This window comes from Lacerta agilis, chromosome 2 (assembly GCF_009819535.1).
Source record: "Lacerta agilis isolate rLacAgi1 chromosome 2, rLacAgi1.pri, whole genome shotgun sequence".
NCBI classification, from domain to species: Eukaryota; Metazoa; Chordata; class Lepidosauria; order Squamata; family Lacertidae; genus Lacerta; species Lacerta agilis.
The window spans coordinates 111,836,069-111,853,574 of NC_046313.1; the positions used below are offsets into that span (position 1 = coordinate 111,836,069).

General features: G+C 47.9%; 2 protein-coding genes across 2 annotated transcripts in view; one reads left to right on the forward strand and one right to left on the reverse strand.

Moving 5' to 3' along the window:
* The window catches only part of LOC117042452, a 38,399-nt gene that overhangs the window by 15,278 nt on the left and 5,615 nt on the right, over nt 1–17,506 (reverse strand). Inside the window, exons 4-11 of the mRNA XM_033141997.1 lie at nt 13,595–13,665; nt 13,313–13,426; nt 13,061–13,174; nt 12,554–12,887; nt 6,755–6,830; nt 5,014–5,801; nt 4,261–4,390; nt 2,749–3,968 (exon numbers count right to left, since the gene is read on the reverse strand). Of these exons, the coding sequence (XP_032997888.1) occupies nt 2,749–3,968; nt 4,261–4,390; nt 5,014–5,801; nt 6,755–6,830; nt 12,554–12,887; nt 13,061–13,174; nt 13,313–13,426; nt 13,595–13,665 (2,847 nt within the window). The remainder of the gene's footprint in view (nt 1–2,748; nt 3,969–4,260; nt 4,391–5,013; nt 5,802–6,754; nt 6,831–12,553; nt 12,888–13,060; nt 13,175–13,312; nt 13,427–13,594; nt 13,666–17,506) is intronic.
* On the forward strand, nt 9,296–14,342 carry LOC117042755 (zinc finger protein 501-like). The gene is made up of 2 exons (XM_033142390.1): nt 9,296–9,413; nt 12,462–14,342. Exon 2 carries the CDS (start codon nt 12,509–12,511, stop codon nt 13,727–13,729), a length of 1,221 nt encoding a protein of 406 aa, XP_032998281.1. The 5' UTR covers nt 9,296–9,413; nt 12,462–12,508; the 3' UTR covers nt 13,730–14,342.

The window sequence follows — 17,506 nt, forward strand, 5'->3', positions numbered from 1 at the left end:
CTCTGGTTATCTCCCGCTTGGACTACTGCAATGCGCTCTACGTGGGGCTACCTTTGAAGGTGACCCAGAAACTACAACTAATCCAGAATGCGGCAGCTAGACTCATGACTGGGAGCGGCTGCCAGGACCATAGACCACTTAAGGATCAATCCTGGTTTCCAAGTACGTTTCTGCTTTGGTTTTGGGTTGTTTTGAACATTCTACTGCAGGTCATCCAAATTCTAACATCATGAAAAAGTTTTGCTTCTTCTGGCTGTGAAAGGAACGAAGAGAGCAACTTCAAGAAGCCTCTCCTAAGGTCAGAAAACTATTGCCACTCCCTGATCCCCAGTTCCTCAGGTTTGTTTGTTCTGTTTGCTAAGCCTTTTGCTGTACTCATGAAGACAGGAAACCAGATTTCCCTTAAGGGGAACATTGCCTGCAAAATTGCCCCACTTCCATGCCCCCTATGTGTGGATTTCCTGAAAGCATCTGGCCACTATATAGCAAGGACAATACTATGAGATGAAGCCCCTGGGAGGGCAAGGAAAAAAGATTATTGTATTTTAACTTTCTGCTGGAAGCCGCCCAGAGTGGCTGGGGAAAGCCAGCCAGACGGGCAGGGTATAAATTATTATTATTATTATTATTATTATTATTATTATTATTATTATTATTATTATTTGCCATCTTGCCCTCGTCCCCAGCACCTGCCTTAGGCTGCTGTCAGCTTCCTCTGGAGAGACATGAAGGAAGCAGCAGTGAAGCATCCATCCCAGGAATAGCTAACCTGAGGCCTTCCAGATGTTGATGAACTACAACTGCCAGCAGCCGCAAGCAGTGCCGTTAATGCCCAGGGGTGATGGGAATTGTAGTTCAGGAACACCTGGAGGGCCGCAGGTTTGCCACCCTTGATCATTCTAGCCTGAAATTCCAACACACCCTGACCTGACTGGCATTTGTCGGCATGAACTGTTGTCTCCTTGGAGGGCAGCATGACTCGAATCAGGTTTATTCTTTTGTATTTACTTCAGTAACATCTATACTTGAGTATTAGGCCTGTATTATTTTACCGTGGTACTAAATGTACCTTGTGTTTCACTGAACTGTTGATCTGGTTAAAACAAAATAAAAAATAAAAAAATTCCTAGCCTTGAAACATTCTTAAACTTAAGACAGTTCTAGTTACAGGTGTTGGTCTGCCATATTCAAAAATTAGTTGCAACTAATTACCAAACTTAAAACCATGGAGAGACCTGGTCTGAACAAAGACATTGGATTCTTATCTCATTATACATGATAAAGCTAGTTTTGGCCATCTCAACCCTTGCTTTTTCCTTTAGGACTAATTGCAGTCGTTAACAGTCATCAACAGGTTTTCCACACCCATCAGCCAATCACCCATTCCCACCACCCTCCTGAGTAATACCCCTCCTCACTCTCTCACTATATATAAGGGTCTGAAACAAAATAGAAAATTCTTTCCAGTAGCACCTTAGAGACCAACTGAGTTTGTTCTTGGTGTGAGCTTTCGTGTGCATGCACACTTCTTCAGATACACTGAAACAGAAGTCACCAGATCCTTAAATATAGTGAGGGAGTGGGGAGGGGTATTACTCAGAAGGGTGGTGGGAATGGGTGATCAGCTGATAGGTGTGGAAAACCTGTTGACGACTCTTAACGGCTGCAATTAGTCTTGCAGGGAAAGGCAAGGGGTGAGATGGCTAAAGATAGCTTTGTTATGTATAATGAGATAAGAATCCAATGTCTTTGTTCAGACCAGGTTTCTCCATGGTTTTAAGTTTGGTGATTAGTTTCAATTCAGCCACTTCTCTTTCCAGTCTATTTCTGAAATTTCTTTGTATTAAGACAGCTAATTTCAGTGTATCTGAAAAAGTGTGCATGCACACGAAAGCTCATACCAAGAACTAACTTAGTTGGTCTCTAAGGTGCTACTGGAAGGAATATTTTATTTTTTATTTTGTTTTGACTATGGCAGACCAACACGGCTACCTACCTGTAACTGTTGATCTAGTTGCATCTGAATTCATTGACATTTGTTGCAGCAAATTGGCAGGTTTTCGTTTTAAAATAAATTAACTGTAATGTACATTGAGAAGACGTTAATGCTCATTGTGAGTGGCTTTGGGGCAAAGCTTCCTGGGACGGCAACATTTGAAGAAGAAACTAAACTACCGGTAAGCTGTGTGAAACGTGACGTTGGATTAAATAGACCTTTGGCTTTCCTGATAAAGCCGTACCTTGGTTCTCGAACAGAATGCGTTCCGGGAGTACGTTTGATTCCTTGAACTGTTCAAAAACCAAGGTGCAGCTTCTGATTGGCTGCAGGACCGTCCCGCAGCCAATCAGAAGCTGCGGAAGCCACGCCAGACATTCGGCTTCCAAAAATCGTTTGAAAGCCGGAACACTCAATTCCAGGTTTTGATAGTTTGGGAGGCAAGGTGTTTGAGATCCAAGGTACGACTGTATTCTTAAGTGGCTCTTGGATTCCTACATGATTTAATTACTGGACTACATGGAAAGGATCTTTTCAGGGTGGTCTCTCCATCTGCTATGGGATTTGACCGCAGCCTGACACCCTCCCCTTCCTTTTATGCCACAGATAAAAAGCACATGCTTCTCCTGACTCAAAACAGTGGCAAAATGGCAACAAAACAGAGATCTCTAAAAGCAGACTCGGGACCTTATTTTATTTTCCAGCTGGGGATGCCCAGTGAGGTAGTTCTCCCCACCCGCTTAGCCAATCTACCCTTCCTCTTTCAAATGGCTTCTCGCGTGTACGAGGAGATTTGGCTTCTGAGTGAAGCCCTTTCCGCACTCCAGGCACTTGTAGGGCTTCACCCCAGTGTGGGTTCTTTCGTGCTTGAGAAGGTTGGAGCGATGGCTGAAGCTCTTCTCGCAGACCGAGCACTGGAACGGCTTCTCCCTCGTGTGCGTCCTGTGGTGGACGACAAAGGCCGACTTGTCCCGGAAGCTTTTGGGACAGTCTGGGCACCGGAAGGGTTTCTCTCCCGTGTGGATCTTCTCGTGCTGAACCAGGCCGGCGTTCTGAGAGAAACATTTCCCGCACTCGGCACACTTGTACGGCTTCTCGCCCGTGTGGGCTCGCTTGTGTTTCATGAGGGACGACCCGTCACCAAAACTCTTCCCGCACTCCCCGCACTTGTAGGGCTTCTCTCCCGTGTGGATCCTTTCGTGCGCGAGGAGGTTCGTGCGATGCCGGAAGTTCTTCCCGCACCCAGAGCACGGGTACGGTTTCTCCTCGGTGTGGATCCTTCTGTGCACGAGGAAAGCGGATTTGTTCCTGAAGCTTTTGGCGCAGTCGGGGCACTCGTGCGGCTTCTCTCCCGTGTGGATTCTCTGGTGCCGAATAAGATCGAATCTCTGCCTGAAACTTTTCCCGCAGTCTTGGCAGTGATAGGGCTTCTCTCCCGTGTGGATCCTCTGGTGAGCCACAAGCCCAGTACGCCTGCTAAAGCTCTGTCCGCAGTCCACGCAAGCAAAGGGCTTCTCTTGCGTGTGGGTTCTCTCATGTGCCGTAAGATGCGATCGCTGGTTGAAGTTTTTCCCGCAGTCCGGGCAGTTGAAGGGCTTCTCCCCGGTGTGGATTCTCTGATGTGCAACCAGGACATTCCTCCTGCAGAAGCTCTTCCCACAGTCGGAGCAGATGTAGGGTTTCTCTCCGGAGTGCATTCTCTGATGTTCAGTGAGCTCCGCCTTGCAGCGAAAGGACTTTCCGCACTCAGCGCATGTCTCACCCTTGAGGAACCTTTGCTGGACTGGCATGGCAGGGAGCTGGAAAAGAACAGACTTGCCTTCTTCATTATGGGGGTGAGTTTCCTGCTTGTTTTCAGATGCTTCTCCCCGGTCAGCATATCGGGATACAGTCCATTCTGCTCTCTCCGGCAGCATCCAACGTGGTTCAGCTTCTTCAGAATTGACTGGCACAATCTTCTCCTCCTCACCATCTGTTATAGAGGGGAGAAAGGGATCCTTAGAAAGAGAAATTTTCCTTCACCAAGAAAAAAAAGAGGGCCTGGGTCATCAAATAAGGGGTTTGGGGCCCAGTTATTTGAAGTACCACCTACAGGAACCCACACAAGCCCTAAGAGTGGCCTCAGAGATCCTGATTGCTAGTGCACCTGTAAGGTCAGTTAGATTGGTGGGCACTAAATCTGTGGGCAGAGCCTTTATTGTGGTGGCCCCTCACTTGCATAACTCGCTCCGTAAGAGAGCTCCCCCCAGCCAAAGACTCCTTACCCAGCCAAGGGGCATCAGCAGCTGTATTCTCCTGCTTGACCACTCTGATGAGTGGCCACTCGCCAGAGTCTGACAGAGCCCCGTCGGCCTCAGGGGAATCATCCGCTTTCTCCTTGAAGGGCCAGAGGACCTGAAACAGCAGAAAGAACAAGACAAAAATGAATTCGGGGGGGGGGGGACACCTCTGGAGCTTCTCCAGACACTATGGGACTCCAATTCCCATCAGCCCCCAGCCAGCATGGCCAGTGCTCAGGGGTGAGGGGAGCGGGAGTCCAGCAACATCTGGAGGGCCACAGGCTCCCTGCCTTTGACTGAGTCAGGCCATTGGCCCATCTTTCATAGTATTGTCTACACTGACTGGCAGCAGCTCTCCAGAATCTCAAGGAGACCTTCTTCAGGCAGAGAGTGCATTGCCCACACACCTCAGTTTGCCCCCAGCAAGTGGCATTCTAAGGTACACTGTCTCAGAACCTGGACGTTCTACTTTGCCAATACAGCCAACCCCCTGCTGATTTGGCCAGATCCCATTTTCGAACCATCTAAAGCAGGCATAGGCAAACTTGGCCCTCCAGATATTTTTGACCTACAACTCCCATGATCCCTAGCTAGCAGGACCAGTGGTCAGGGATGATGGGAAGTGTAGTCCCAAAACATCTGGAGGGCCGAGTCCAATGCATATTTACAGTCAGCAAAAACTGCCCCTAATGGCTAGGCCTTGCTATCGTTCCTTTTGTTCTTCTCCTGCCCTCTCACCTGTTGTATTTTGTGCTCGTTCTCTTGCTGCCTCTCCAGGAAATCCTCTGCCAGGCCGACTGCCTGACCGCAAGTCTCTGGCTCGCCTTCCCTGACCCAGTTCTGCATCTCCGGGGGCAGGACAGCCAGGAACTGCTCCAGAATCACCAGCTCCAGCATCTGCTCCTTGGTGCGCCTCTCCGGCTGCAGCCACCGATGGCAGAGCCTCCACAGCATCCCACAGAGATCTCGCGGCCCCTCGGCCTCCTGGTAGAGGAACTGCCTGAAGCACAGGCGCTCCACCTCCTGGCTGGGAGCCTCCTTCTTCACTTCCCCACGATCCAAGGCCAAAATGCTGTGGGTGGGCTGGGGGATGTCTCCTCCAGGGCCAGGCAGATGGCAGATCACCCTCCCTCGCCCAGACTGCAGCCCAATGTCTGATCGCCCCTGAGTGTCCCTTGGGCCATTGCTGGCCAGCTCCAGGTTTCCTGGTTCAGGCTGCGGAGACTGCGCAGCCTTCAGGAGCCCCTGACACTGAGCTTCCCAGCACTCCTCCTGAGGCCCTTCCTTGGGTTCCTGATTAATGTGCTCTGTTATGGTCCCTTCCCACAATTCCTTGAGGCTCTCTGAGCGGACGGCCAAGGGGCCTGTTCCTGCAGCCTCCTCTGGTTCAGACTCCGATGCCTCCTCCTGGGCCTCCATTTTCACTGTGTCCTCCAGCAGGGCATCTCGGGGGACAGCCCAGACAGCTGCATTCCTGCCTTCGGACGCCATCACCTCTCTTAACTCCGGGGCTTGGCAGGGGGTCACTCACAAACTGCTATCCCATGTTTCTCGGTGATGTCAACTGCCAGGTCCAAGATTTTTTACAAGGCACGGTGCGTCTGCAAGGAAAGAGAAGCAGTGGGAGCTGCAGCAAAAGATTGCAGCGTGGAACACTCCTGTTCAGGATACTCCGTTCCATTCCTTGCCCCCACGTTTTCCATCCCACCAATCAGCAGTCAGCATTCTGTGCACACTGAGCATGCTCAGTCCTCAGAGAGCTGTAGCTCTGTGAGGGGCATAGGGGGTCTCCTCTCAGCGCTCTTAACAAACTACAGTTCCCAGGATTCTTTGGGGGAAGCCATGACAGCTTAAAGTGGAATTACATTGTGCTAAATGCACAGTGAAGATGGCACCCTGATTACAGCCCTTTCACACAAGAGTCCAGTCCTGGTTTCCCACTGCGCTTTCTCACTTTCAGAAGCTGTTTGTCTCATTTTTGCAGGGCGGGAGAAGGAGTTGCTGCTACTATTTCTAATCAACTGGCAATCAAGGAGCCTTAGAGACACTTAGTGATCTACTGCAAATCTGACTTCTGACCACCCCTGACATAATGTCCCTGAAGACAGATCAAGCAAGATATAGGCAAAACATAGCCATGATGAAGAATAGTCCTTGACAGACTTTATGTTTAAAAGGGGTGGGGATAGAGAAATCCACAGAGGATGTTCTAAAACTCATCACAGCTCCGTGGAACCTGCATGTTCAGGAGCAGTTTACCTGTGATCGCAAAATGCTGGAGGCAGAGAGAAGCAAGAGGTTTTCTGCTGCCTTGCTGCCTCTGAGCATCCCAGATGGGTCTGGCTGCCCACTGTTGGGAGCAGGAGGCTGGTCTGGAGGGGTTTGGCTGATCCAGCAGGGAGTCCTCTTAGATCCCTGAAGCAAACCTTCCTATTCCATGCGAGCTCTCTGCTCCTGCCTCAAGGCTGTTCTCACTTACCGGATTCCCTCCCAGGAGCTGAAAAATCTCTTCTTCCAGCCTCTACTTTGCAGCGAAGAAAAGCACCATAGAGTCGCTAAGGGGGAAGAAAAAGGAAGAGGAGGGCCTTCAATAGCCCTAACAATTTCGTTCAAAGTGCTGCTCTAGAAATCCCGACTCCCTCAACTTAACCCTTTGTGACAACCAGAGCACAGAGTAGATTAAAGGGATTCCCCTTTTCTTTCCTATAATTGCTGTGTCATGGAGAGAGGAAAAGCCAAACGTTAAAAATAAATGGATCTGGAATGAATTCTAAATAAAACCAGCAGTTAAAAGTACCCCCCCCAAATGCTAATTATAATGATAATTTATTTAATTTATATACCACCCTATACCCGGGGGTCGCAGGGCGGTTCACCGAATAAAATCAAGATATAAAACCACAAAATACGTAATACAAAATAAAAACAACAACCCAGTAGCCCCCTCAAACACACAAACACACATATTAAAAGAGCATAGGATGTAAGTCAGATCAACCAAAGGCCTGCCAACTTTACAAATCTGGGCAGATATAGACCGGGTACCCATCTGTAGAAGAAGAAATGTTTTCCTCTGCCTGGAAGTGTATATGAATTGAAACCCTCCCCTGGATTATGTTCACACCTTTTCCTCTCTGCACATGCCCAGGTGAAGGAAGAAGCAGCAGTAGTTTCAGTCTTGGGATGCTTCACCCAACTGCATTGTCACCAGGCAGGTGTGGATAAACCCCCCTTTGCTGAGACCACCTACAGTTGTTTTCAAATGAGCACAGTACTCTAAACAGTCATGGCTACACACCCACCCCAGCAAAATAACAATAATATTGGGATCTATAGTTTGTTAAGAGTGCTGTGAGTTGTTAAGAAATGCCTATTCCGCTCACAGAGCTACAATCCTCAGATCAGTTTAACAATAAGAAGAAGAAGAGTTTGGATTTGATATCCCGCTTTTCACTACCCGAAAGAGTCTCAAAGCACCTAATATTCTCCTTTCCCTTCCTCCCCCACAACAAACACTCTGTGAGGTGAGTGGGGCTGAGAGACTTCAAAGAAGTGTGACTAGCCCAAGGTCACCCAGCAGCTGCATGTGGAGGAGCGGAGACTCGAACCCGGTTCCCCAGATTACGAGTCTACCACTCTTAACCACTACACCACACTGGCTTCACACAGAATTTTGGGAACTGTAGCTCCATGAAGGGAACAGTGGTCTCCTAGCAACTGTCAGCACCCTTAACAAACTACAACTCCCAGATTTTTTTGATTTTTTTTTTTTTTTGCAGGTGAGGCAAGCCATTACTGTTTATAGTAATAATCATCGTGTTTTAAATGCATATAGTATGAATGTGGCAGGCCGTAGGTGAATGCCACCCTATGTTCTATCACAAACATTTCCCAAGTCTCCCCTTCGCCTTCCTCTTTCAGTCCCCAGTAACATCTCTTGGTAGGATTGGGAGAGGCAGAGGAAAAAGGAATACAAAAAACTTACGGAACGTGCAGAAATGGTGAAACTTACCGGAAGAAGAAGAAATCAAGAAAAGAAAACTTTTATTATAAATGAATGGAAATGGTTTATTGAATATTTACAGATAAATTGTAAACAGATAAAAACAACGGCAGGATTGTTGTAATAACCTGCAGCTACATAAGAGCACTGTATATATATAAAGAAGATAAATAAATAAATAAGTTAAAGTTATAGGTGGGTAGCCGTGTTGGTCTGCCATAGTCAAAACAAAATAAAATAAAAATTCTTTCCAGTAGCACCTTAGAGACCAACTAAGTTTGTTCTTGGTATGAGCTTTCGTGTGCATGCACACTTCTTCAGATACTTCAGGTATTTCGTGTGCATGCACACGAAAGCTCATACCAAGAACAAACTTAGTTGGTCTCTAAGGTGCTACTGGAAAGAATTTTTTATTTTATTTTGTTTTAAATAAGTTAAGTTAATTTGGATATGCAGAAGATATTAAATAGAAATAAAAAAAAATAAGGAACTACAGAAAGAAGAGGAAGTCAAGATTTAAAATGTCAAAAAATGATTGTAAAATCAGTGAAATGTATATATCTGAATAGCATAATTTATTTATTTTTAAAGAGGATTGGGAGAGGCGCCTTGCCTGGAACCCTGGACAGCCGCTGCCTGTCAGTGTAGACAACACTGCGCTAAATGGACCGATTTTCTGACTCTGTATGTGGCATCTTCCATTGTTAGGCTCACCCCAAACATCACCCCCAAACGCCCCCCAAAAGCCAGCAAGCTTGGGACTTGTTCAGAATTCTTCACCAAAGATCTGGAGATCCCAGAAGCTTCCTTGCAGTTTTAATGATAATTTGGAATTTATTTATTTTTCCCTCCCTCCCCGCCCCTGTGCGCCTTTGGAATGAGTTGCCCCAAATCCACGACTACTAGAGAGACTCGGTTTTCTTCTCTCTCTTTTGCGAAGGGGGACGATAAACAGCGACGGCCACTTCCTGTTCCTTCCTCTCTCTGTCTGTCTCCTTTTCAATCGCTCCAGCAAAACCCATTTGCAAAATCGGCAGTTGCAGGAGCTGTTCTGCAGAGCAGCCTCTTTTGTGCGCGTGTTGCTGCGCGCTGCTGCGCTCTTGCAGGCGGCGGCGCATCGGGAGGGCTTGTGGAGGTAGGAAAGTTGCTCCCCTCAAAATCGTGCTTACTCGTCTTCCTTCTCTTCTCTTTCCCCCTTTTTTTCTCCAGTGGGGGAGGAGGAGAGACAAAAGGGGAAAGGCGAGGTAGTGCAGCGAGGGGGGGACAATAGGAAACTCCCCTTTCCCGTCTTGGGTGGCTGGAAAAGCTGGATCGCAAAATATTTAGATCTCTGTCTGGAACAGGGGAGAAGCTGGGAAAAGAGAAAGCTTCACAATGCAATATTATGGCAAAGGGGGCCCTTTTTAAGGTTGCCAATGGACTGGGCAGTGTGTGAAAGCCGGATTTTGCTTTTGGACGGTGGCTGGATGTGCAGAAATGTGGATGTGCAGGGAAAAAAGCAGGTGTGAAGCTTTTTTTGCCACACAGGGACAAAAAACGCCTGCAGATTGGGATGCTGCCCAATGGCACAGCTGCAGGCTGTGTTTGAAAAGTTAGCAACCCCTCCTAGCTACCCTCTTCTTCCTCCTTTTAAATGCAGATCGATCTTAGAAATGCCCCAAGGGAAGGGCCAGACTGTCTTGCATGCAAAAGGTCCAATCCCTGGCATCTCCTCTGGGGAAAACTCCCGCAATGAAATCCCGGAGAGCAGCTGCCAGTCAGTGTAGACAATACTGAGCTCAATGAAGCAACCATCTAGCACACGACAGCTTCCTGTTTCTCCTTACAAGGCAAGCAGAAGTTCCCAGGTTCGAGCCTCAGTGGCCTCTCCAGTTACTGTGTGATCCTCAGACGAAGGGCAGGATATGGATTTAATTAAATAAATGATAGCAATAATACTGCTGAGACAGATGCTCTGACTGAAACCCCCGGAGAGCTTCTGCCAATCAGTGCAGACAGTTCTCAGCCAGATGGGCCAATGGGCCAGAACTCTGCACAAGGCAACTCAGCACTGACACGGGAACAACACCGGAAGCTGCCTTATTCTGCCTCGGAAAATCAACACTGACTGGCAGAGGCTCTCCAGGGTTTGGGGCAACGGCTTTTCCCATTCTTGCCCAGAGGCACCGGGAATCGCACCCAGGACAAGGCAAATGGTCCGGCCCTGAGCTACGGTGCTTCCAGGAACCAGGCAGAGGGCCTTCTCGGTGGTGGCACCTGCTCTGTGGAATGCCCTCCCATCAGATGTCAAGGAAATAAACAACTATCTGACTTTTAGAAGACATCTGAAGGCAGCCCTGTTTAGGGAAGTTTTTAATGTTTGATGTTTATTGTGTTTTAAATATTTTTGGGGGAGCTGCCCAGAGTGGCTGGGGAAACGCAGTTAGATGGGCAGGGTATAAATAATAAATTATTGTTTGTTATTATTGTAATTCCCCCAAATTTGAGCCAGCCCTGGTTTAAAGAGCCCCTTGGGAGAAGCTTGCAGAGCAGTGTGTATGAGGTATGGGGGACAGCCTTGGGGGAAGTTTTTGGGGAGTGAGTTCCCGTGGCCCTTTTGTAACTTGTTCTTTGCTCCGGAGGCCGTTGCAATGTCAAGTGTTGCATATTCAAAAGAGCATCTTTTGTGTCTGGGTGAATTTAATGTGGGCTAATGGTCATTTCTGGGATCTATCCTGGTCAAATAGAGTTGCTACCTGAAAAGCGCAGGAACTGAGTTGGATCTGGGGGTGGGGGTGGGGGGTGAACTGCAGGCTGATCCACAGGAAGGTAGTACATGATTTTTGCTCCTGGAAAAGGAGAATGGCCACAGCAGTGGTGGAGCATCTCCATTGGATGCAGAAGGTCCTGAGTTCAATCCCCAACATCTCGAGGTAGGACTGAGAATGGTCCCTGCCTGGAACCCAGGGGAACGGGGCTGGATTAACCATTAAGCAGAATACTGTAAGCCTGTGCTCAGGTCATCAAGGGAAGGGGGGCATCCCAGAAATTTCCCATTGTCACATTTTTAGCATTTGTTGTTGTTCAGTCGTTCAGTCGTGCCCAACTCTTTGTGACCCCATGGACCAGAGCACGCCAGGCACCCCTATCCTCCACTGCCTCCCGCAGTTTGGCCAAACTCATGCCAGTCGCCTCGAGAACACTGTCCAGCCATCTCATCCTTTGTCGTCCCCTTCTCCTTGTGCCCTCCATCTTTCCCAGCATCAGGGTCTTTTCCAGGGAGTCTTCTCTTCTCATGAGGTGACCAAAGTACTGGAGCCTCAACTTCAGGATCTGCCCTTCCAGTGAGCATTCAGGGCTGATTTCTTTAAGGATGGATAAGTTTGATCTTTTTGCAGTCCATGGGACTCTCAAGAGTCTCCTCCAGCACCATACCGGTAATTCAAAAGCATCCATTCTTCGGCGATCAGCCTTCATTATGGTCCAGCTCTCACTTCTATACATTACTACTGGGAAAACCATAGCTTTAACTATACGGACCTTTGTCGGCAAGGTGATGTCTCTGCTTTTTAAGATGCTGTCTAGGTTTGTCATTGCTTTCCTCCCAAGAAGCAGGCGTCTTTTAATTTCGTGACTGCTGTCACCATCTGCAGTGATCATGGAGCCCAAGAAAGTAAAATCTCTCACTGCCTCCATTTCTTCCCAAATTGCTCATTTGAGTGTTCCATTTTCTCAGTTGAAGTATATTAAAAATCCCAACTGCACAGCTATGCTACAAGGCAGACTGGATTACTTTTCTCTACTCTAAGTACAGAAACAGATGTGTTATGTAAGACTAGTTTGGAGGATCTGATCAAAGACTTTGCAATTCGAAAAAGTAGGGGATTCCCCCCCCCAATATAAATAAAGTGGAAATATACAAAAATAAACATTGTTTTCCATCTTTCCCATTGTTTCGTTTCATTTCGAAAAACAAAATTTTATTTTGCAGTTTATTATTGTTTATTCTATTGTTTCTGTTTTGAATTAGATGTATCTTTGGGGGCACCAAAATCAGTTAAGTGCTCAGGGGCCTCCAAAGGTCTGAACCTGCAGGAGAGCCACTGCCACTCAGTGTTAGAGGGACCCCTGGCCAAACTCACCTGCGGCACAGAGATCGAGTCCTGTTTAGGTTGCTTCTCACTCTTTTGTTTTTCTTTTTTAGCCTGAAAAACGTATTTTTCAAATAAAATTCCCGCCGCCGGAGAACAAATGAGCGACAGCAAAGAAGAGGTCACCGAGACGAAAACCCCCGACCTCATGGAAGCGTGTGGGTCCTTGCTGGAAGCGCCAGATGGCCTTTCCGGGTTTCACGACATGGAAGGCATCTGCGAGATCAGCCACCACCCGGAAGGCCCGCCGAGCCTCCTCCCCATCTTGGACGAAGGCGGCTCCATCGAAGGGACGTCCTACATCTGCACCGAATGTGGGAAGAGCTTCTGCAGCATCTCGAGCCTCATCAGCCACCAGAAGAGGAACCACTCGGGGGAGAAGCCCTACAAGTGCTCCGACTGCGGGCGCAGCTTCCACCAGAGCTCGGACCTCGTGAAGCACGAGCGGATCCACACGGGCGAGAAGCCGTACCAGTGCTCTGTGTGCGAGAAGCGCTTCAACCAGCGCTCCTACCTGATCGTCCACGAGCGCTTCCACACGAAGGAGAAGCCCTACAAGTGCTTCCTGTGCGGGAAGAGCTTCTGCTCCAACGCCCACCTCATGACGCACCAGAGGACCCACACGGGCGAGAGGCCTTACCAGTGCCCTGACTGCGGGAAGCGGTTCAGCACCAGCTCGAACTTCGTCAACCACAAAAAGACGCACACGGAGGAGAAGCCGTTCAACTGCTCCCTCTGCGAGAAGAGCTTCAAGCGCAGCTCGAACCTGATCCAGCACGAGAGGACGCACACAGGAGAGAGGCCCTACACCTGCCTCACGTGCGGGGAGAGCTTCGCCTCCAACTCGGGCCTCGTGAAGCACCAGAGGAGCCACACGGGCGAGAGGCCTTACAAATGCTCCTACTGCGGGAAGAGCTTCAGCCAGAGCATGATCCTGACGCAGCACGAGAGGACCCACACGGGCGAGAAGCCGTGCAAGTGCCTCGTCTGCGGGAAGAGCTTCCGCTCCAGCTCCGACCTCGTCAAGCACAAGAGGATCCACACCGGGGAGAAGCCCTACAAGTGCTCGCTGTGTGGGAAGAGCTTCACCACCAGCTCGGACGTGGTGAAGCACGAGCGGACCCACACGGGGGAGAAGCCCTACAAGTGCGGCACCTGCGGGAAGAGCTTCAGCCAGAGCGCCCACCTCATGCAACACCAGAGGATCCACACGGGGGAGAAGCCGTACATGTGCCTCGTCTGCGGGAGGTGCTTCACCTGCAGTGCGCACCTCGTGGTCCATAAAAGAACCCATAAAGACCGGGAGGCTTTGCAAGCCTAAACTGTTCTGGCGTTTAGGGTTTTTTTGGGGGTGCGGGGTGGGGAGTGCTTCCTGCGGGATGGGGAATGGAAACGGCTTTACTCCCTGGTCTGACATAGTTGAGCAGCAAAGATCCCCTTCAAAAAAAAGAGAGGGAATCTTAGGAGCGTACTATGCAGTTGCTTAACCCAGACCTTTATAAAACAACGTAGAGCCTGTTTTTAGAGGAATGCGTGAAGCAGAAAAACTTAGTAACCAATTTAATCGTATTATGCATGGGGGAAAAAATCCTGCCCGGCTAGGAAAGAAGCCATAACATTTCCACACAGGCCTGTTCCTGTACTTCGCTGAGTAACGAAGGCGGTAACGGCAAGGTGAACCTAACCAGTTTTCCCAGAGTTTTGGGTCACAGACTGCCTTCCCACTTGCATCCAGTCCAAGGGGTGGCGCTGTCTGCCGGCTTCCTCCTCCTCGGTCTCAGTGTGGCCCTTGTAGAACTCAGCCGCGAGTAAGAGGGGATCAAGGCCAGCGTTAGTTGGCTGTGCATGTCGCTGGCTCTCTGGCGCCACCTACTGTGGGCCTCCCTGCCTTCCGCCCTACCCATATCAATGGAACCCAGCGACGCATTCATGCAAGGGATTTCGGGTGCGAAGGAGTGACGCGGCTGCGAGAGCCAACTGCAGGCAGGGGAGCAGCTACAGAATCGCAACCATCGGTGCAAAAAATAAATAAATGGGTTTTTCATGCATTACTGTATGTTATTTCATGGTAATAAATAGATGGTTGTTTTGTGTGCAGGCCTTCTTTATCGAGATCATCAGTACCTTCGGTCATGTGGGTTTTGCAACATTCTGACCCAGACCCAAAGTGCTTGATTCCCCAATATTAGGACCACACTTAAATTTTTGCTCATTAAAAATTTCTTTTGGGGGAGAGGAAGTTTCACGACACTCCCTGTTTGCTTATTTCTTATATGTGTGCACACATACACACAATAATCACTGTCCTTTACAATTTTGATACCATTTTCTTAAAAAACACAAGAGCTTCTTTCTGAGGCAATCAGGGGTCACCTTTAGGTAGTTTGATGTTTTCATGTCACACAGCGAATTGGATTTGGCTCCGTGACATCACAAAACGGGGGCAGTGCTTTCTATCTTCATACCCCATTTTTTTCAGGATTATTGGAACTCTTGCCCAAGCATGGCACATATGTGGAGTTTGTAGGGTGTGAAGTTTTTGTGTGATTAAGGTCAGCCTTCTAAAACAAGAGGCAATGGCGATCAGCCTTGCCTTACGACTGGAGTCAGAAGTGGACCCTGAAAGCGGCTGGGGTGGCTGTTAACCAACTCTGTGTTCTTGCTCTGCCAGTGGCAATTTCCCCCGTGATGCTTTGCTGACATCACCATGCTGTCTGTGTTCCTGCTCCCCTGACAAGGGGCAGCCAATCCAGGCAGGGCAGGGAAATGCAAATTGCAGTGATGTCACTTTATGAGGATAGCAGAGTTTTTCTTATAGTCCTTACAGTCCTCCACATGTTTTTTCCAAGTTTCTTCCTGCTTGTTTAATCTAGATGTCATGGTTTGGGATTCCTTCTCCATTTCCTTATTCTTCCCAGATAGTTCTGTAAATTGCTTGTTCAGGTCTACTATTGCTTTAGAATTCTGCTCTATCATTTTTAAATTCTGTTCAATCCTATTCCCCATTTTGTCCATTTTATCATTTAGAGAGTCCATTTTATCATTTATCTCGGTTTCCATTCCTAAAATCAATTCTCTAATGTCCATAGACTCTATTTCCACATTTGAGGTTCGTCTATTAGAGCCTGCTGATGATCCATTAGCTTGACCTTTAAATTTTCTATTTTCCATTGTAGCTATCTTCTTAACTAAAGCTATGTTTTTCCACCCAAAAATATATATTTTTTTGAGACAGATCTGTTACTTAAATAAGGGGGGGGGGGAGGATTAATCTTCACTTAGCCAGACATTATGATTTTACTGTCTCCTCTTTAAAGTAGATTCACTCCTGGGAAGGTGCTTTATGTTTAAGGCAAAGTCTCATTTCTTGCTTTTCACAAATAGCAGAGAAGAGGAGGAGGAGATTGGGAACACAGGAAGCTGCCTTACGCTGACTCAGACCCTTGATCCATCTAGCTCAGTACTGTCCACACTGACTGGCAGCTGGGTTTCAGGCAGGGTTCTCTCCCAGCCCTGCCTGGAGATGCCAGGGATTAAACCTGAGACCTTCTGTATGCAGAGCAAATCCTCTGCCACTGGGCTGCGAATGGTCCCCTGCTGTTTTTCATGCGAATGGGGGTGTCTGCTTCCAAACTTCAAAAAATATATTGGGGAGCTGGAAACACTTAAGGAAGACGGCAAACATAATGATTACGGGGAGCTGGGTTTTTTTTATTTTTAAGAAAATGTTTTATTTAACAAAATTTAATCGACAAAAGACCTCTATGCAGTTTACATAATATACACAATATTTGTAAAAAGCACAAGATGAAAAGTTAACAAGGAGTTGACCTACAATTTATCAAGGGGTAAAGTTAACAGTTTTAAGATAAACAAGACATGTTGAAATTTGGACATGGGAAGGTGGCCAATTTTGAGTGACCATTGGTCCACATAGCTCAGTATAGTTGTACCTTGGTTCTTGAATGCCTTGCGAGTCGATCGCTTTGGTCCCTGAACGCGGCAAACCCGGAAGTGAGCGCTCCGGTTTGTGAACATTCTTTGGAACCTGAACGTCCAACACGGCTTCCGATTGTTATTCTTTTAACAGCTCTTCACAAGTTGCCCATTCACTCTTTACGTTTAATTTTTTCAAGGGTTATTATCAGTGCTATTTTTTCTAAAAATGTTTTGGGGTACTCTCATTTTGACTCAAGAAAATCACTGGGAAAGGAAAGGAAGCCGCCGTCAGAGGTGGTAACAACGAAACTGACCAATCACCATGCTAGATTCCAACTCCTACTTCACACATTAAAAGCTCGCTTCTGTCTGAGACTCAGGAAACGCCGTGGCAGGAAAGGAGGCCGCCATCAAGGGTAGCAACGGAACTGACGATTCACCACACTAGAGTAGAAACTTTTTCAAAAAAAGTAGTTTCTTCTCCTGTTGGATTCACAAAATGTTTAGGGGTATGCATACCCCTATGTCCCCCCAGAAAAAAGCACTGCAGTTTAAATGCATGGTGCAAATGTAGCCCTAATGAGTACCAGCCGCTGCTACTGGAGGAGAGAAAATGGTTAGGGGGAGGTTTTTCTTCCTCCCTCATCACCTTAGACCCCAAGGTTGAAGCTGAACAGCAGGAGATTCAGAGCAAGCTAAAGGAAGACGTGCACAATTAAAAATATGGCATTTGCTGACACAAGCTGTGGTGATGGCCGCCAAGTTGTGGGTGGCTGTGAATGAAAAGGCAATCAATGGCTGCTAGTATAGTCTGAGGCGGCGCATGAGGCTACCATCTTTCTCGCTCTGGTCACTGGGAGAATAGGTGGCCGTTTGGGAGCCATCTTGTGTGTGAGAAAGGTCCGATAAGGGTGCTCGATGCGAGGCAAAAATGGGCAGTTAGCCAAACTGGAAAGGCTCATGTATGGGCAATCTATCTGGAACACAATTATATTTCGATGAGTTAGTTGATCTAGCATGGTCATTCTTTCCTGTCTCCCGTTTGCTTCCCCTCTCTATCTCTTGTTCAGCTCTTTGATGGCTGAGAACAGCCTTTAATCTTTTGGAAGGAAGTGATAATGTAGGGTACCTTCTGACCTTTTTTGATGTTAGACATTGT